This window comes from Grammomys surdaster, unplaced genomic scaffold (genome assembly GCF_004785775.1).
Source record: "Grammomys surdaster isolate TR1022 unplaced genomic scaffold, NIH_TR_1.0 126076, whole genome shotgun sequence".
NCBI lineage: Eukaryota > Metazoa > Chordata > Mammalia > Rodentia > Muridae > Grammomys > Grammomys surdaster.
In genome coordinates this window covers 3,348,378-3,369,759 of record NW_021620885.1, presented here as the reverse complement: position 1 = coordinate 3,369,759, position 21,382 = coordinate 3,348,378, and the positions used below count along the sequence as shown (strand labels likewise).

Below are 21,382 nucleotides of genomic sequence, written 5' to 3'. Positions count from 1 at the left end.
AAAAATACTATCTTTCACTTCGATAACTGTGCTACATTTCCGTTCTTCAATTTCAACAAAAAAAATACATGAAAAAAGGTGGATTTGTGTGAACTTCCAAAAGAAAAATAATTCTTAATGTAGATTACCAATGGAAGTCATTGCAAATCCAGTTCCCTATTTCAAAGGGTGAAAGTCATTTTGGATAAGGAGTATTAAATGCACCCATTCAGCAGGTCATTGTTTAACAGAAAATTCATTTCCTGAACCTAGGGAATAAGAAAGAATGTGATGAAGAACTTTTATTCTTAAACTCCTGTTACAGGCGAAGAAAAGGGAAGCTTGGTAAAGTTAGACAATGTCTCCATCAACACACTAACACTTAGGATAATAGGAAGGAGGCCTGGAGAAATGGTTCAGTGGTTAAGAACAGTGGTTGCTTTTCCAGAGGACCTGAGTTCAGTTCCAAGTACCCCGTGGAAGCTCACGGCTGTCTGGAACTCTAGTTCACAGGAATCCAACACCCTCTTTTGGCTTCCAAGGGCACAGACACACATACAGACAAAATATCCATATACATATGATGGTAGTGCACACCTTTAATCTCAACACTGAGGCAGATTGAGCTCTGTGAGTTTTAGACAAGCCTGATCTACAGAGTGAGTTCCAGGACAGCCAGAGCTACACAGAGAAACCTTGTCTTAAAACAAACAAGCAAACAATAAAACAAAGCAATAAACAAAGGAATAAATAAACCTTTAGAAGAATAGGAAGACTCAAGCCCAAGGCTGCAGTAACCAGAGTCCATACAATATAACAAAAATAATGTCAACCACACTCCACTCTTCTGTGATGCCATGTTATTTCCACAGAATTAAAAACATTGCCAAGCAATTGAGCTGCTACAGAGCATGCCATACAAATATTGCCACACAAAGACTTTAAAATTAATCTTTTCCCTGTATGTGGTAAGCTATTATGACACATACTCATTCAGGTTTTATTTATTGGGCAGCTCTTCCAGGTGTGCTGTTTTATACCATGTCTCTTGGAAAATACGTGTTTTCATCAGTATCACAGCTAAGTGGATTCTCTTGTGTGGTTGAGCCCTCACCTGATTTTATAAACACTTCCATAAGAAATTATACTTGGAGTCCCAAACAATTCACCTACAGAAAAGTCTTTGGAGCCAACTGGCAAGTGAAGGAGTTTCTCCTTTATATTAATGTTCTGGTTTTCTAAATATTCTACCAATAAAAGGTTGTTCAATAACCACGCTGTACAATCAGTATCTGGAGAGAATCTAGGTCCTGATGAGAAACCACATCTTAGGAATCTAGGCAATTCTGTTAACAAAATAAACTGTGTAGGGCATATTAGAATTGTTCTGTGGCCTAAGACAAGGCTATAAACTAGTAAAATACATAGGATATTGACAGTTACTATGCAGTCAAGGAGCAATATACTATGGATTTATGGAAAATGTGCCCATGCATAGAATGTGCCCAGGGATGAGTTAGACGAAGCGAAGGCTTCCATCCTCTGCTTTTAACGGTCATTTTCAGGAAATGGAGCTTATCTGCCATAAGCCATTCATTAAGGTTCACTAATTCAGGGTCACGTGGATAATCATAACTCAATTTGGACACCATGTACTGACTTTTGTCGTAGAAAATGCAACTTTTCTAGCTTTAGAAGTGACCTAGAGTGACAGAGCTAATGCACTATCATCTAGAGATGGGAAAGCATCCTTTGCTGGGCTTAAGATGCATAAATGTCTAAGCTCTCTGTGTGCTGAGATGGCAGGCCAAGCCACCACACCAGCCCAACACTCACATGGGTTCTGAGGATCCAAACACAAGTCCTCACAGTTGTCTGGCAAGTACTTTATCTACTGAGTCATCTCCAGAGCCCATTTCTAACCTTTTAAAAATAGAAACATATACTCTTCCTTTTGAAGTACATGAGGCCTTAAATTTTATCTTTTCATTTCTTCCAGTGGCCAAATTCTGTTCCATTAGTTACTTTGCACCTACATGGACCTTTTTCAAATTACCTGACTTTTATCTCAGTTTTTATACACAACACACACACACGCACACGCACATGCACACATACAACACACACACATTTACTCATGCATGTACACACCACACACAAACACAAACATGCACACACAATGTACACATACCACACACATGTACTCATGTACTCATAATGCACACACAGATAGGCACACACACACACACACACACACACACACACACACACACAGGTGGAGGGCAAAGAACACTATGTTACAGAATCATTTTAATGACAAAGTCCCCCAGAACAGCCTTTAGAACAGAATATATGCTCTGTAAGCACTATTTGCTCCTAGTTATTGAACATGTTCTCTTTGACAAACAAAATAATACACGCCATGGGGCAGAAACAGCTATGAACAATAAATCAAAAATATTTAATGTCAGGAGTGATGAGTGCCTGAGGAAAATAACTGCACAAGACAGTTAAGAAGGTAGAGAATGGTAAAGAAAGTGTTACTTTTATATTTTTTATTTCGACTTTCTGATAAAGACATTTCTCAACACATCTCTAAAAGAAGTGAGAACAGAGAATATATATGAGGAGAGGAGACATGGAAGTGCCAGAACCCCAGCACTGGAGTGTGCTGCCTAGCCACTCGGACTAGGATGGAGGACAGCTAGGCTGCAGCAGGGAGATCGGAGAGGATGGATGTGGGAAAAGGAAGCACACAGCCATGAAGCTCCAGCTGGCAAGCCCAGATGTGATAGGGTTGGGGGCAGCAGTGCTGGGAGCTGGCGACTCACAAGGAGTCTGCCACACTAGAGGAACAGAGACAGCAGTGACACAGAGCAGGATCAAAACACGGCCCTCCACTCTGCATGTTCTCCCATCTCCCCTTGGGCGATGCTTATTGATACCTACTAGGCACCAGCATTGAGCATCTCGCAGACATTATCTCTGAGCTGAAGCGGCAGATCTCAGATAAAAATGAATAACATGAGGATATTAAAGTTCTAAGTGATTTCTGCAATCATTCGTTTCAGCCACACTATTCTACAGATGTAGACTTGGAACTCAAGGATATTAGATGATTCACTCAAGTTCAAATAGCTCATTACAGCAACTGAAGGGCCAGGTAATCACGGGGTTTTGCCTAGCTCAGTAAAAGGATGCCTTCAAAGCACTATCCCTATGGAATTAAAAAAATAACTTAATGTTCTTATTTTAGTGATTTCTTTTATCTCTTCTCATTTAGCTATGAGGGCAGAAAAAGTTCGTCTAAACGTTTCTCTATAGGTTAATATTTGTGAGAAATATCTTTAAAGTATTTTTAATTTCTAAAACTTCTAATTCCATATTAAAAATGTATCCTTTCGACATTCAGATTCAAAGCTATGGTTTACTAATATGTAGGACCATATTTATAGCCACTGATGTCATAGGACATATTCAGGCTATAGGCAGAGGGTTGGCCATTCCTGGTATGAAGTCTATATAAATGACCTTAACCTCAGTCAGCTGACTCTCAGTTAAAGAATGTATTACTAATGACATAAACACCACTTTAGGATGTCAAGCTCTTAGGTTAACTACCATGGATTAAAAACTGCTAGTCAGATTCAGGAGTGCTCCAAATGCATTACAATTCCAGTCTGCAAGCCTGTTCGCAAGTGAAAGATCACCAGGAACAGAGAACCACTCACTTAGGATGAATAAAGGAGCTGGAACAGCTAAGGATACTTTGTCTCGAAGGTAAGTTGGACACTTCACACAAGTGCAAAGAAATTATAAGGGGAAAAAAAGCCTTGTCTAGATGAAGAGAATATTGCTAAGAACTCTCTGGTTTGTGTCCTGTCTGAGTCTAGGTACCTGTGCTATGAAATGCCTGCCTTTCCTCCCCATCAAATCTGTTTCTAGCTGACTTCTGGCACCCTACCTCACAGCAGAGCAGAAACTTAAAAGGAAACAGACACTAGGCTGTGAGTCTTCCTGTTCCTGGTTCTGCAGAAGTGAGGTGAGGTACTGTGAGACTCGGTCCCTTGTCCTCATAACAGCTTTCTATAATTTCAACTGTTGGGTCGTTCAGCTTGTTTCTGAGACGGGTGTTAAAAAGTGTGAAAAAAATCGCCATTTCCCAATCACTCTGCTCTTCCCACACATCTCAGGAGAAAGATGATTTAACCGAGGGCCAATTCTCCCACAAGAGTCCTGGGCTTTAACTATGAGCAGAGCCCATGAAATGTACTAAGAGATAACATCACCATAGCTCCGACACTGGTCTCAGCAGAGAGGGACAGGGACGGCTTTCACCATGGGGTAGACAAGGAGGGATGCTATTGTGGGCTGAAAACATGGCTGAAAATTCCATTCAGTTGAACAGCAGGCCACTGTGCTTCTCGTAAATGAACTGCCTCGCTGCTTAATTGTGTGCTATTTTACTTTTCATTAAAAAAAAAAAGTAATTTAAGTTAAATTCAGCTGAACAGCAAAAAGCTCTTGATATTTTGGAACAATTGCTTTGACAGGAGCCCTTGACAGTTAAATGACTCCATTAAATGAATGTTATAGAAGACACATAATGATTTTTAGTGAAATATTGAATTTAACCACAAATGAGAACCTAGTCATAAGCATACAGTATCTGTGAATACCACCTTGCTTACGAACCTCAATGGATTCTAAAACTTCTAATAATCATGCAATCAGCCAGTTAGCCAGAGAGCATTTCCCATCTTGATGTTCTTTCTTTATTTTCGGCTTCTGCTTTTGTTGGTTTTTAAGTCCAAAAAGTCAATAAGAAGATATCGGTTCTGAAAATAATTTCCCCTTATAGCACAGCATCTTGCAGTGCGAGAATTAGTGAAATTAATGCTGCTCTACCATGGAATGCCTTCTCGCTCCTTTCCATCCTTTGCTCAATAGGATTCTTTCAGAAAGGGAGACCTCAGAGAGGCTGTGAGCACAGTGCCTGGGAAAATCAGGGGTCAGTGGATGCCAGTGTTTCCTGCAACGGCGAGACTCAATTTTCCTCCTCTTATTTTTATGGACTTAATGCGAGATGATATCGAGGCTTTCTTTCACATGTTTTCTCATGACTAACAACTGAAGTATGTACCAAAATAATAAAACTGGTACTGTTCAATTTCCTTTTTTAAATTCAACTCTAATATGAGTGAGAGAGCGCCATGACGATATGGCGACAGGGAAATCTGACTTGTTATAAAATTCTGTTTTCTGAAGACGGAGAGGAACTAGAAATCTCAGTGGATCTGAACCACCATGTGGGTGGAGACATTTGAGTGGAAGAACTGAATCAGAGAAACAGGAATGTTCTCTGTCTTGTTTGTCTGCCAAGCTGATGTAAAAGGATGCCAGGCATTTAGAGTGGTATCAGGTGGATTTCCTCACACACAGCCGGAGCAACAGCACTTCCTGATTCCTGAAGCAGGAACCTCAGATCTTCCTGAGTCCCCACTGGCCCTTGCTTTACTCAGTAACTGTCCTTATCTGAATTGCCTCTTTACAAGTCTGTCCTTTACTAAAAACAGGAAGTGTCTCCATCTCACACACACACACAGCACTCCAGAGCCAATGTGTGCTCTTCCGTAAATGTATCCTGAACAAACAAGTTTTCATGTCATATGAACTATATGGGAAAGGCTAGGCTATCTATGTATTTGATATATATATAAAAGGTCCAGCTATGCCTACTGTAGGCCTACCATGGGCCATGAGGCCTACACTTACTATCATCTAGAACTCTGTTCCTCAATGTGTGGTCCATGGGGCAGCGACATGAGCACTTCCTGGGAAGTTTATCCATGCTTAATCTGAGGTCCCACCTCAGCTCTCCAGCTGACATCTGTATGACAACCAGACCCCCAGGTGTCTCACACATAGTGAAGTCTGAGAAGCATTTAGGACTAATCCATGCCAGTGTGACACCTGAAAAAGTAAGGCTGCTTGGGATGGAGAATAAATCAGGCCGTGGCGCTGTGGTTAATGCCAGTCCACTGAGACTACTCAGAGAGAGCTCTCGGGACAGTCACACAATGCTCACAGGTGAGTTCCCCTGGAACTCTTCCTAGATACTTCTTCACACTTGCCTGTCTACAGACACAGCTGCTCCTTATAATTGTCTTCTCTCCTTGGTGCAAAGCAAGTATTTATCGTCAGCATGCTGACATCTGCAGGAGCTGTGCCTTTCTCCACTAAAACTGTGCCTGACTGAAAGGATGCTGCTGATACCTGAATAAAAAATGCAACAACTCCATGTTATGTAAATTTAATTATTTCCTTCAATTTTTTTTCAGGAATCTTTTTTCCTTTCCCCAAGGTTGGTTTTGGTTGTTGTTGTTGTTGTTGTTGTTGTTGTTGTTGTTTTTAAATCCTGGCAATTTTCATTTAAAAGAAATACATGTCAGCAGTGGTTCACTGCACAGGCTGACATGGGATTTCGTAGAGAAAGAGGTGCCGTGGCTTTAATCTAATTTGGGCTCTCAATTCCCAGCTAATGTATCTGGGGATCATGATGTATGCGTTCTTAGGAGACATCTGTAACACAGAGTCCCGCTCTGCAGTTCTCCAAAACACAGGTTAAAAAAAGAAATCAGTCAGAGTTCTGCAGCTGCCCCACAAAATAATAAATCTCCATGTACTCACAGATGTAGAAATACTCTCGGCCTGGCCTGAATTCAAATCCTAAAGAAAAGGGAGTGAAGAGCTGGAATTTTTCCGAGAACTTCAGCGGTCCATTTGGAGAGTGAGGCCGGTTACATTCCCATCTCTTGAACCCTTTGGACGTGTGGTCGCAGGCACTGTAGCCATCAAAATTCACCATGTACAGGATATAGCGCTCAGTCTTATCTTCTGGGACAGAGTCCTCATAGTGAGGGCAGAAAACATCCAGGTAGTCATTGATACAGACATCAATGTGGTAGTCACCCCTCTGGAATCTGTTGGAAACAGAAGGAAAGAATACTGTAATTCATACAGGGAGGTATTTCTGCTTGGAATCAACAGTTGTATCCTTCAATAACTCTGAAGATAAAACATTAAATATGAAAAGTCTTCACTGAACACTTATGAATTATAGCCTGATTTGAAATGTTTTAAACATAATACATACATACACACACACACACACACACACACACACACACACACACACACACACCAGCCCTGCAAGTACCACCAAATGCCCACTTCAGTTTAATTTTATAAAATGATGGCTTCTCTGTTTTAATTAATAACTTCCCCCAAACAGCTGAAAGTTATTTCACAGGACAAACTGAAGTGAGAAGAATCATATGGGTAAATCTTTCTCAGTCTAAAGTCATGGCAGGAAAGTGTACAAAAAAGAAAGAACTTTTGTTTTTAGCTTGTGAGGAAATTCTTCCCTAAGCCCTCAGAAAGGTTCCCCATAAAACCATGTTCCTGCTGAAATACAGCACTCATAAAGTGCCATAATCTTCACGCTGGACAGTCAGTCTCACATGAACACTTCCCAGTGATGATGAGCGGGTCAATTCCATTTTTGGACATCTCTAAATGTTAGAAACTTTCTTCCTATATTGAGCATAAATCTGCTTCTGTGTAATTTCTACCCACTGTTCCGACTTCTGTTCCTGGAGTTACAAAGGGCAAATCTAATTCCTCTTCTGCAAGGTAGTCTATAAAACATTCAGAGATGTCAGCAGTTTCTGTGTTTTCCTTTCCTTTTCCCCACACGTGAAACTCGTTCATTCCTTTGGTTATCTCTGGGATGATTCCCAGACTCCTCATTCCAGGATCCTCCAACGCCCTCCAGTTTCCCAATGAGTTTTTAAAATGGAGGACCCACACATGAGACTTTCAGCACCTAGGAACTAATGTCCGGCCTGGGAGAAATAGACCACTTTTCCTCTCAATGCTAAATACTCTCTGACAAAGATTTCCTTTGGAGAGACAACATTGTTTAGAAAGGAAAAGGATGGCGCTACTCGTTGAGTGAGAAGAAATAGTTTTAAGAATCCAATCTGGTGAAGTCATTAAATCATCCAGAGCCTCAGTTTCCCTACACGTAAGATAGGATAACAATGAGAATCCACCCTGCTTATCTCCCAAGGCCCCTCAAGTCTCAGAGAAGGAGGCACAGGAAAAACATCTTGAGGTTTCATCAGAGCATCCACATTTCACTGAGAATCCTCTCTTGTGGACCACTTCTTGCAAAGAGACCCATGTGTGTTTCTTTGTGTTTAGAATGCTCATGAGTTTACCTCTTCTTCATTACTCACAGACAATGATTTGTCAAGAAAGGAAAGACTGTTGCTTTTAAAAGATTTTTGAACATCAAGGTAACATCACTGCTAAAGTACAAAGAAAAGACATGGCAATGTTCAGATAAAAGGTGCTGGGCTATGAATCATCAGCTCTCAAGAGTAGCCTGACAGCTTTGGACAAAAGCCAGACAAGAACTGCAGCAGAAGGTGATGCCCAGATGCACTTTATACTATTATATTATTATTACAGATTTTAAAGACATTCAAGGGGGAATTTTTTTCTCTCCCTAAGTGTCACTCACACTAGCTTGACTAGCATTCAAAAGTGCTCAAATTGAAAATGAAAAGTGTGGCTACCTGGGCTCACCCTGTTACTCCTTTATTCTGTAATTCTGTTACTCTACAATTACAAGCCATGTTGTCACATTATTATTATTATTTTCATGCTCAGTTCACCTTTTCCATCTTTATCTCTATTAATGTTACTAAAATTTTAATGATGCAAACTACGGAACTGAAAACCCATTCTACACTGGGTTGACTAGTATTCCCTTCAGGGGATACTGTGCTTTTATGTGAGATAAGTAAATTACTGAGGTGTCTATTTTAAACATGCGATTCTTCGAGAGACTAGTATTTCTCTTCTTCTATCAATATCCAAAGACGATAATCTATCATAGTCAATTCCCACTTCTATTTCAGTTCCTTGCTTGTCTGTCTTTTCAGACAGGGTGTTACGTAGCTGAGGCTATACTGGAATCTGCTCTGGGCCAAGAATGGCCTTGAGCTACTAAACCTTTTGTATGTGCCCCCTAAGTGATAGGATTATAGGTCTGTCTATTTGGGTTCAGATCTTTAATTTGTACAAGTTTGTTTACTATTGCATGTCAAAGAAAAAAAATATATATATATGTATGTATATATATATATATGACATATAATAATATGACATATATATAATATGTATATATATGTGTATGTATGTATGTATGTAAACAATAACTAACTGAAATTCATGGAAGGTGTTATATAATGTGCTCAAGTATAAAAGAAAATTCTAGATAGCATGAGATAGTCTTATTTTATACCAAGCCCCCCAATCCCTACCCCTTGAGTACAAAGTGGTTATGGCTAACTCACCGTGAAGAAACTCACAAGGGTGGCTTAACACTGAGCACTTTCTGTGTGACATTCATTATTTTAGTTAATATTCACCACAGCACCACAGACTACCCATGTTGTTATATCCATTCAAAGACAAAGAAACCGAGTTTAAGGAATCAAGTGACATGCCCAGTGTTCCTAGCTAGTAAAAGGTAGAGGGGAAAATGACCTCGGAGCTAATGTTCTTCATACTACATTTCCTAAGAGATTAAATCGCTAACACCATGTCCATAGGACCACTTCATAGTCCCTAGAGGGAGAATTCTCATTCTCAATGGGATTCCAGTTCTCTTTTCCATTCACTGATATAACAAGCATTTGCTGTCCTTGATTTTTGTGTGTGTCCTACATCTATGAAATGCATATAATATGAAATACTCAAAATAACTACCCTGAGTTATGCTTACATTAACAAACAGGAATAGCATCCAGAGAGGACATTATCCTCTCCAGGCCAATGTTTCACAGTTTATAGGTGGTGGGGCTAAAATCAGAACCCAAGTCTTATGTGGTTCTGAAGCTTATTCTCTCTTTGTAACCATGAGGGCCCCATGGTAGGATAGCTCCATAGTTGTAGCAGCTTCTCTTCTTACAATGGCAGCCTCTTAGAAGTGTGGGTACCAGTTTACTTTAGGGGGGTATCAATATAAGTTAAGCCCTGCTTCTCCTCCCTGCCTACTCACTTGATTCCAAAATCCTAAACCAGCAGCCAAGGGGAAGCTCTTAACTCATGCACATTATTCTAGTCTTTCACAGAATAAAGTATTCTCAGGCTCAGCAGTCATTCACATAAAGAGATCTTTTTCCATCAGGAAACAGCTTTCCTGAGCTTGGGCTCACATCAAAGCAGAAATACTCATCTAGAAAGATTCTAGAAAGACTTTGAATGCCAATATTTATAGATGCCCTGGGGCACACAGCCACCACGTTAACAGGTTAGTCAATAGCTACTTTCCCTGCAAATTTCTCCTCTTTTTTACTTCCTCTAGTTTTACTCACTGTGTCTAGCACTGGCCTCTGAGATCCCTGTATCTTGTTAAGAGCTATAATATCTGGCACCCCACCAATAAAGCAGCAGTCATTCTTCTTCTACTAAATTATCACTGGTTCACAGTGCAGAAGCATGAACACTCACTGGATTTAGTCAGGGGATTTCATCTGTAGAAAACACCATTATGACTGTCCTCGCAATGTAAATATCTCAGGAGCCAGAAACATCTCACATGTCTAGAAAGATGACCCCTGCTCCTCACTGGGACACATGGCTGATCAGATCATTGTTCCACACAACAGGCAATACTATTCTCCTACAGCAAAATTTATTTGACATACCTATCAAAATTGAGCAGTAGATTGGTTAAGGATCAATGTCATCTATATCACAAAAGGTCTGTTTCACTTGACTAAGAATAAAACTCAGGGCTGGAGAGATGCTTCAGCAGTTAAGAGCACTGGCTGCTCTTCTAGAGGTCCTGAGTTTAATTCCCAGAAACCACATGGTGGCTCACAACCATATGTAACAGGATGTTCTCTTCTGCTGTATCTGAAGAGTACAATAATGTTCTCATATAAATAAAATAAATAAATCTTTTTTAAAAAAGGAATAAAATTCACAAAAACTAAACCCCTTTAATCTTCCCCAATACTTAGAGTAAATTATCAATTATATACTTGGTGGAAGGTGGAAACGGAAGCCACTTGATTGATTGATTGATTGAAGGACAGGCACAGTTCAAGGACAACTTGTGGCCAAATGACCACAAAAGCAAGGAACTATGGGAAACCTGGGAAATACACCTCCAAATGCAGTTGAGTGGATATGTCTTACAGAATTTGGCTGCTGACTTTTCAACACGTGACCAAACTTAATCTTGATCATCAATTTAAAACCAGTGTTAATATCTCTTTCTTTAGCTAATCTGTGCAGTTAGAAGACAATCATGACTTGAATCTCAAAGCTCATATCAAATATGGACAAGACACAACTACGACGGCTGTCTCTTCACTGAGTTCTCAATGATGCGCCCTCAAATGCATATTGAGACATGAACTAAAGCATCACTGGACAGGATGAGCCAGCCTGAAGTATAACATCTCTGTCCTGTTAACCACTTTCTTTTCCACTCTGGGTCACTGAGGAATGGAGCATCTAGTCCTTGAGTTCTTGGGTTCTTTATCAGCAGAGTTCTTAACATAATCTTGTCCTTTGGTGACTCTTTGTTAAAGCAAATAGATACGGCCCAGCTGTCTTTGTCAGTGGATGCTGTTTCATGTCACTGACCTTACCTCCTCCTCTAACATATACCTCTGCCTTGTGGATCTTGACAGATAGAGAGCAAACAGAAACAGAAGGATGGAGGCAACATCTTGGCTCTAGGATATGCTGCTCCAGAGGCACGATCTCGCTCCAGCCACGTTCTCCCACATGCCTGCTCTCGATCCATCCTCCTTTGCTAGAGCCAAATGCATTTCACTTTAGTAGCTGGAAAAGGAAGGGGATGGTGCCTATTTAAAACATTCTAAATTGGCCTATAGCATATGTTGCTGGCACAGCAGAGAGCCTGCTTCCAGGGAAATACGTAGTGAGGTATTTTATCAGGCAGCTCCTGAGTGAAGTGGCTTCCCTCCATAAATGCAGAAACAGCACCACTGAAACAAGACAGTGCCATCAGAAGTTAGGGAGCTTCGGGGCACCTTTATTCCCCTTCGGGTAATGTCTTAAAGGATTCCACAATGAAAATGTTATCTCGCTCCAATTGGATGGCTGATGACTACATTTCAAATGTATTTTAACATGTCAAGAGGTGATTCCTATTTGAACAAGACTGAGCCATCACTTCTTTAATTACAGGGCAACCTAATGGATTACATTCTGGAGCTGAAATGCAAAAGAATGATATGATTTATGATCAAAGATTAAGCAAATTTATCGGCTCAGGGTTCCTCTCCAATTTTAAACCAAATCTAGAGCAAGTACGGCTCTACAGCGGCTGTCTTTCAATTCCACTAGTTCTGATTTAAAGTCTAATTACAGAATAAGATGTGTCTGTTAGCCAGAAGAATTTCTCACTCGCCCCAAATGGATCCAACAGGGCCCCCATAAGAGACTTGGGCTTCAGTTTTTAACTGTGCTTCTGTGCAATGGGTAGGACAGCAGCCCTGTTGCATAACATGCCTCCCCCTGGCTCCTTCTGCTCTTTCTCATGGCGCAGAATGCAAGCCTTATGGTCTCTACCCTAAAGCTGAAGATGTTCTTTTTTCGTTTTCCTGTAGAGGTTAACGGATAAAATATAAACAGCAAATGAAACTTGGCACAGATAAATGGTGTCGGAGCAGCACTGAGGGCTGAACAAATATTTGTTTTGCTAATTTTAAACTTTCCCCCTCTCTCCTGGGCTAAAATGGGAGGATCTTTGGGGTAAGTTGGTAATCCCCTTTCACACCCAGGACATGGAGTTTGAGGTGCAGATAGTTTCAGCACAACCAGATCAGTTGAAGCTGATGACGACCAACACACAGCACTGGGCTGCCTACCTCTTCCAGGCTGTGAGAGAAGTGAGACTCACAAACCAGAGCAGGAAATGTGCTTCCGTGTGCATCTCAGGGATATGCAAGTCCACCCTTCTCTTTGGCAGATGAAATTCAGACCACTATAAGCTGCATATATGTGGTGCAGTGCATGTGCTAATAGCTTCTGCTACACTGAATACCTTTTCACCCAGTGACGTGTAAGGTACTGATGAAATACTTACTTTCCAGATTTAAGTGCTCTGTTGATCCATTCATGAAAATGCCAAACAGAATCCACAGATGTGCATGCTTTGTTAGTGCGAGCTCTGTGGCATGACCACTCTCATTAACTGTTGGTAATATTAAGAAGGTATATAATTCCTGGCTGGATATAAGAATCCATCTGTAATACACTAACTTTGACTTTGGGTTTTTTTTTCTCTGTACTATGTGTGTGCGCTTTAAAATCCCATATCTGGTAATAGTTACCCTTATCAAATGGTAGATATGTATCTTAAACAGATAGTTTGCTTTGTTGATAGTCTAGTATCACATGAGTCTGAAATTTTTTATAAAATGTATTTCCTGTAAGCAGCACCTGCTTCAAACACAAGACACACAGAAGGTTCTCTTTACCAGTGTTTTAACTCATTTGGAGTTTGTTTTATTAGCTTGACAGAGGACCTCCAAAGGAAACAAAGCATTAAATTGGCAAGACCTAAACAAGACTTTTCTTTAGAAAGGATCCGGGTATTTTGGGTGACAGTCTAATTGCTTTTAAGCCCCTAGTGAAGCCGGAGGCAGGGAATGAGAGCATGTCAATGTCAACAGGCCAAGTCAGCCTGTTAACCAAGCAGAGACCCAACAGGGCACATCACACATCACGTCAAATAGAAACAAAAATAAAGAATTAACATCTGGCAATCAGTGTGGTCTTAGTGTGGGTCACTTTTACAATGCAGAATAGGCTCTTTCTCACTACATCTGCCGTCCAGGAGTGTCCCACAAGGCTGGGGTAGGCTCTTAGCCATCTGGAGTTTTAGGGCCTTTTAAGTATATGGGGCAGAGTCCCTGACACATATATACAGACTGACGAAGAGTAGGTCCAGAAAAAGAAATCATCAAATAAGTGATACAGCCAATGTCTTAGGAACAGACTGAATGAGTTGATTACGATCAGGGTACATGGGAATCTATCAAACCAATGAACCAGCCACCAAGGTGCTAACTTCTAAGCATGTCGCTCTATCTGCTGTGGAATGGTAGCATCTGGCACAATTCCAGGCCATTCTTAGTTTCAGAAGTAATAATAACGAAAGAGTAATTATAAATCTCTTCTTTTGTCACCAACTCAAGGAGAGCTTTGTGGAAAATAATGACTTGATACTTCTTAACTACCTAAGATATATTAAGTGAAATATCTGCATGAGCTGATGATAACTTTTTGAAAGTTATCTTCTAAGCCTCAGAATGCCCTGACTTTTCAATAACTGAAAACTCCACGACCTATGTGGAATTAGTCTACATGAATTCATTGCTAAATAAGCAAGACACAATAGGCAAGAAGAAAGAGAAACTATGTATGTTTTATGGCTATTTTTTACTTTGACCCATATCAGCCAAAAGAGAACATGTGTGCCAATGAATAATAATATCAGCTCATAGAAAACGTTGGTTTGTAAAGCAGAGATTGCTGTCATTGCTATGCAAGATGGCATGCAAGAGGTAGCTAGGTTCATGGACCACTTAAGACTTTTGAGTGGCTGAATAAAAATCTGACTGGGAATAAGGTTAAGAAGGGAAAGGAGATGAAATCTGGAGTATCAATAAATTAGATGTTCATTATTGCCATTAAAAGTATTGGATCCATCTGAAGAAAATGGGTAGATTTGGGGTGGGGGGAGGGGAAGGCTGGGACATGCCTGTAGGTCTATTATCCACCCATCTCCTTTATGCTGCAGCATCTACTGTCAGTCACCCCAACCGCTGGCTGAGTACCTGCACTTCAACGTGTGTCCAAAGAAGGGAAATTTTAGTTGAAAACAAAGTGATTTGTAAAGCGTGGAATGATCTTGTGGATCCTGTGTCCCTGTATGAAATTTCCAGAACACTTCAATGGTATGAGATATATATATATGGTCAAGAGCACGAAACCAAATAATGGCGGGCTGCAAAAGAGAAAATGATAATCAGGACTGTTGTTCAAGCAATGCTAGAAAATTATGCCTAGCCAAGGAGGCAACTTGAGCACCTAAGGCAGAATGAAAGTTTCTCTCTTGTCATTAAGTCCTCTATTCAATTACCATTTATCGGGGTAATTAAACACTGGAAAGTGATGCCAAGCTAATTGTTAGATTATGATAATTACATGTCTTTGCTATGCTACAGCTGATCAAAATAAGATGTGGTCCCGTGCTCTTAGCTGAGGCTGCGCTGTAATCGGCATACTTTTGTACAGCACCAGGCCGTTTATTACTAATTCATTACAAATCAGGCGGAGAAGCTTATTATTTGTAATGTTGCCCCCCCTCAAGTCTCCTGGAACAAGACTCCCAAAAGGTTAAGCACAAACTGCTGCCTCGCATTGGCCCATTTCCATCCCAATTACACAGCTGAGCAGCACTGGGTGCCTCTATTTGAGAGGGTTCAGCAGTCTGCTTCACAAAACCCTGCAGCCGCCTATCACACTGGCAGAACACCCAAGACTCCTTTCAGCCTCTGCCAACCACTGTTCTGTTCTGAGTTGTGTCCCCGGCAACCAGAAGCTGGCAATCCAGAGGATCTTTGGGTCTGGAGGCTCTGTCTGCTCAGGTCAGGCCCAAAGCAGGCAGGGTTTTGGTGCAGAGAGATGTGGAGCATACAAACTGCCTAGCATCCAGGCTCTCTGAGGCTTAACCCCAAGTGAGGAGAAGAAATCAAATTTCTCTGCCATCAGCCAGTCACCACTGGGCAGTGACTCTGATCTTTGGGACTACAGGCCAGAATTAATTCATTGTCCTTAGTCTCTACCTGGCCACAATGCTGGAGGGTTAGAAATATCTTCCCTAAAACTATCACCACCAGAGCATGTATGTAAAGCAAGCACCAGCTTGAAGAGTACCAACCTGTTCCAAAGTGCCCATCATGGTCTCCTGTCCCTTTAAGACATGAGTGTTTCTTTTCTTCCATATTTGCTGTATTATTCACTTAATGCAACTCTATGCCTAGACATTGAAAGTCTAACCTCTATATGAATGTATTTGAGACAGAGTCTTTATGAGAATAATTAGGTTACAAGGGAGTGTTAAGGCAGAGCCCTTATCCAATAGAATTAATGTCCTTTTAAGAGGAGGGATCAGATCGCCCCCTCTGTTGGCCGTGGGAGGTACTGTGAGAAGGGGGCTGCTCATAAGCCTTTTATATATCCTTAACCAACCCCTGCTGGATCTTGATGTTGTACCTTCTGCCTCCAGAAAATAAATGTTACTTAATTACTTAAGTTGCCAAGTCTATTCTAGTTTGTAACCATAGCCTGGGTAATACTGGATCTTAAACATAAAATTAATAGTATAGAAGAAAGTGGAGTGCTTTCAAGTTATAATACTATCGGTGACTGTAAGAAGAAATAATGAGTAATAAGTTGAGGAAATGCAATAAAGAATAGCCAAAAATTCTCAGGGAGGAGGGGCCTGAGAGGAAAGGGAAGCTGGTAGCCTTAAGCCCCGGTTGCACACCCCACAGCATCCTGCATATGGAGATGCTCAAAATCCCATGAGCTGTTCCAAGCAGAGAAGACCCTCTATTTTCCTAAGCAGGGATAGGTTCACCTCTGAACTTAACTTATAGCATAACAAAAGCGTCTGTGCTATCACCCAGAAACCTTTCTGTCCTGAGGTTTCAGCTGGGGTTTCTCTTTAGAGACAGAAGGAATGGAGGTGTTATAGAAAAGTCACTACTCCATTTTCTCCTCTTTGACCCTGGAAATTAAAATAGACTATGGCAGCACCCTTCAAAAATCAGAGTAAATGTGTCTCAGCATCACAAAAAAAAAACACAAGGTGCTTCTTACTATCAGAACATAGGAAACTGCCATTTAATGCACACATTGGCAGATAGCCTGTGGCATAAGACGGGGAAGGGTGGGGGTGAGGAGGTGGGGAGGGGAGCAGAGTACTATAGGTCATCACATAAATGTGGGTTTGTACTGCTTACTATTACTATGACTTCTTCCCTGAAGGTATTAAAAGGATATTCATTCATAGAGCTGCTCCTATATTTACTTTTATAGCCTGGACCACAGAGTGATATAAGCAAGGATAACCCAACATTAAAAATAAGAGACGGATTGCTCTATCTCAAGCAAATGTAAGAGGAGGTAAGAAACAAACAGTTCATGATTTATTTCTGGGAAACAATTCCAAGCGCATTAGGGATCCTCATGTAGAACAACAGCCCTCCCTGCCTGAATCTTGTTTATCTCAGTGACTGAGGCGAGCTGATGTTTTTCTCCATCCTCTTCATTTTAATAAACTCAACTTTCAAAGATACACTTTCAAAACTGTAGTTCAAAGCAAGAGAATGTGACCTTCCTCTTGAACTCCCAGAAGTTTTGGAACGGCTTGCTACAAGCTTTGAGTGAGCCACTTGTACAGGCCCTGAGTTTCAAAGGACATGAGATACAAGGATGGTGAAATGACATGGTGATAACAGGCACTCCACACCAGCTGACAAGTCAGCACCAGGAGCTTCGAGAGGAAAGGGTCACAACTGGCTTTCCTCAACACACAGCTAGACGACTGCAGATCCCAAAATTCCACCATGTGAACATTAACATTTTATTGCTATTAAAAGTGTTCTTTCTGGGGCTGGTGAGATGGCTCAGTGGTTAAGAGCACTGACTGCTCTTCCAGAGGTCCTGAGTTCAAATCCCAGCAACCACATGGTGGCTCACAACCATCTGTAATGATATCTGATACCCTCTTGTGGGGTGTCTGAAGACAGCTACAGTGTACTTACATATAATAAATAAATAAAAAAAAAATTAAAAAAAAAAAAAAGTGTTCTTTCTTTTCTGTGAGAGAAAACAACCAAACAAAAAAAACTGAACTAGGGCCAGTAACAAACTCAGCGCTGATGAGCTGGGTCAAAAAACAATAAATGGGTTTATAAAACCTGTGGTTGCTGCTACATCAGCCTGGAATTTAACACACAGAATCTATGACCAACATCTGATAATTGTGACTATTGCTTGTCATTCAATTTATTTACAGAATAAGGCCAATTTCATTTGTCGAAGTTTTAATTCAACATCTGCTTCCTACATTGTACATGCCAAATATTTAATTAAAATCATAACTCATTTTTATATGTCAAAAGGAACTTGTAGGGTTTTCTTTCCAATCCTAAAAATTAAATATAAAATACACCCTTCAACCCTACCTCAGAAAAGTAGGGTGTAAATAAACAGGGGATGCATTTTGGAGAACTCAGATTTACAAGTGCAGGGAAAATCCCCTATCCACAAACAGACTCCACAACGAGAAAGAACTAAGATCCACCCAAAGACAGTAAGAAAGGCAGAAGTCATGGTCCCTAAAAGTGCTGGTTCCTATGCTATAATAACCATAACTTGCAAAAGTATCATATGGCATGCATTGACCAGGTAGCTACCAAAAACCCACCATCCACAGGATGGATGAAGAGCAGCATCCAAGGAGGTACCATCAAACTCAGCCTGGAGCATGTGAGCTGTGAGAAGCAGCAGTCAAGGCTGGAGGAAAAGGCCTGTCCTGCTGATGGGCCATGTGATAAACTTCATCATCTGGAGCACAAGGCAACTTCAGCTTACAGCTTTGAATTTTAAAAAGTTAAGACTATCCTAACCCACTAGGGGAAAGTGAACTGAAAATTGAGGCATATAGGAGCACATATTGTTTTTATTTATTTTATTTTATTTTATTATTTTATTTTATTATAAATAAAGATTCCTGGTACTAAAGCTAAAAATATAGACTTCTGCACGGGACTCATTTCTAGTAGAACATCAAACTTAGTCCTGCGTCAGACAAATCAAAACCTAAACCAAGCAAACCAAGCCATGAGTGATGATGTAAATGAGAACACGGAACACCGTTGTTCTCTGACAGGGTATTTAAGACGTTAGACTACATAGGAGGAGGCTGTGCTGGAAGAGAGGGTGCTGGTTGGAAGGACTAGAAAAAGTATAAGACAGCCCCAAACCAGATATATCATGACCGGCTTTCTTACTGGTAAATTGTGCCACAGCATCTTCAAGCACAGCACTGTGTTTGTAACTGTGTGATTACCACGTACACCGAGCTCCTCCCAAATGTGCCTTTAACATTCCATTTGACTTAACTGTCACAAGTAAGCTACTAGAGAAAAAGCAGTGAGAGTCTACCTAAACACGCCTTTAAAATAAAAGTTTTGTATTATTTTAATTTTTTTCCATTTTTCGAAATTAAAATGTAATTATATGACACACACACACGCACACACACACACACACACACCGCTTCCCTCCACCTAACCCTTTCCCCAGGTTATTCTCCTTTCTGTTCCTAAACACTACTCATACTCACTGCCCTTAGTCCCTAGGGATCACAAGAGCATGCATGCATCACACACGGTGTAAGCCCCCATCAGGGAGCCTGCTCATTTCCCTTTGATACTCACTAGTCAGCACCAATTACCTTAGAACCTTGCTTCTCCATCAGGAAATAGACAAGTGGACGGGTTCTGAGGGACCCTGTCATACAGATGTTTTCTTCAGTTCTGTAAAGTATGTAACATCTCTTTTGGAAATCCTTTGGGGAGATTTTCAGTCTTACATAGTACTGCTTCCCAGAAATTTAGGCAGCAGTCTGAATTTGATTCATAAAAAACCTTTCTCGTTAGGGCATCCTGGTGTGTGTGTGTGTGTGTGTGTGTGTGTGTGTACGCACACGTGTGTGCACGAGCCTCAGAAGATTCTCACAGCCCTGCCCTCAGAGACGAGCAGCTAGGAGAGCAGAAGAGATTGAGCTCGTTTTCCTACGAAAGTCAAGCTGATTGTGTTATCGACTGTCTACCGCATTAGCAATTTCCAGCTGAATTACAAACTGTTTCCCTGCATTATATTATTGCTGTTGTTCAATACCATTTTCATTGCCCTAATGAAACCAAGCTATGTAATAAGACCATATAGTGCTGGTCACAGTTAAGCATAATGGAAGGACGCTAAGGAAAGATCTAGTTTTAAAATATGCAAAGGAAGAGATAAGAAGGGCTGATACTTGGCAGACATGATTCTCTTTATTCTCTCTTCATTTATTGGGATCAAAACAACATGAGCAAATTAATTATATTCCTTACAATAGTACAAATAGTGGTTTCCCTACGATGGAATTTCTAGAAGACCTCCCAAAGAGTGAAAGTTTCTACAAGTAAAACCAAATAAATAAATAAAAATAAACCCACAGCAGCCAACACACCTCTGAATTTCATACACATTTTAAAAAATAGCTACTCAAGCCAGAGTATTCTAGTGTCATGAAAAAGGACATCCAACGTCTCCCTGATTAGCAGGATTCTCTTGACTATATGCGAGGTTTCTGGAGAAGTGCCAGCTTAAAACAATTAGCGTTCCTTATTGCCCTACAAATGAATCAACCAACAACACAGATGACCGGCTTGCTACCTGGGGCTAGACACTGCCCATGTAAGATGGCAAATCACATTCAACTTCTCTGCCTTTTATACAAAGGCAATGAAGATTAGCTGGCAGCCTTTTCTATACCCACCACCTTTTGGGTAGGTAGATGTACAAACAAGATAATAGAAGGGATAGACAGAGTGACAGCAGATGTTCTGTGTTCACTAGTTACATTGTAACTAGGAGCCTGGCACTTAGGGGATCTGTGCTAAAGCCATTGTACCCCGAAAGGCACACAGTACAACTGGAAGCTGGGGAATGGAGCACCTTGTCATACACTACGCATGCCTTGAGTTGAGCTGGTGATAGCTAATGAAACCGCTGTGTGGCACGGCAGCAGCGGTGATCGGTGACTTCCCTGGTTCTAGAAACATCATTCCCCACATTCAACACCAGAAAAATCCTCCCTGCTGTTTCCTCAGTAGGCACAGTATGAAGGTATAGTTCACTCCTAGTATCCAAATGTGAAGATCTGAGCCTCATCTCACCAAGACACATTCTGGTCATGGAGCCAGCCCTCCCGAGAGCTCTGTTGAGTATTCATATTTCTGCAAGGAATGCTGACAATAGAATCTCCCGTGTGGACATATCATGCTGAGTTCTACACACTGTATTTGATCCATTGATCTAATGCCAGCAGCTTAGTGCACGCTCCTCAATGCTCAATTTACTTGCATCTGCCTTCCCGTTTCTGCACCCTCGAACAAAGCTGAAAATAAATCAGGGTGCGATCTTTTCAATAGCACAT

General features: G+C 40.9%; 1 protein-coding gene across 2 annotated transcripts in view; it reads right to left on the bottom strand.

Moving 5' to 3' along the window:
• Efna5 (ephrin A5) overlaps positions 1 to 21,382 on the bottom strand; it is a 276,111-nt gene that overhangs the window by 38,316 nt on the left and 216,413 nt on the right. For both annotated transcript variants that reach the window (XM_028755709.1, XM_028755710.1), the window contains exon 2: positions 6,670 to 6,962. In XM_028755709.1, coding sequence (XP_028611542.1) covers positions 6,670 to 6,962 — 293 coding nt within the window. The remainder of the gene's footprint in view (positions 1 to 6,669; positions 6,963 to 21,382) is intronic.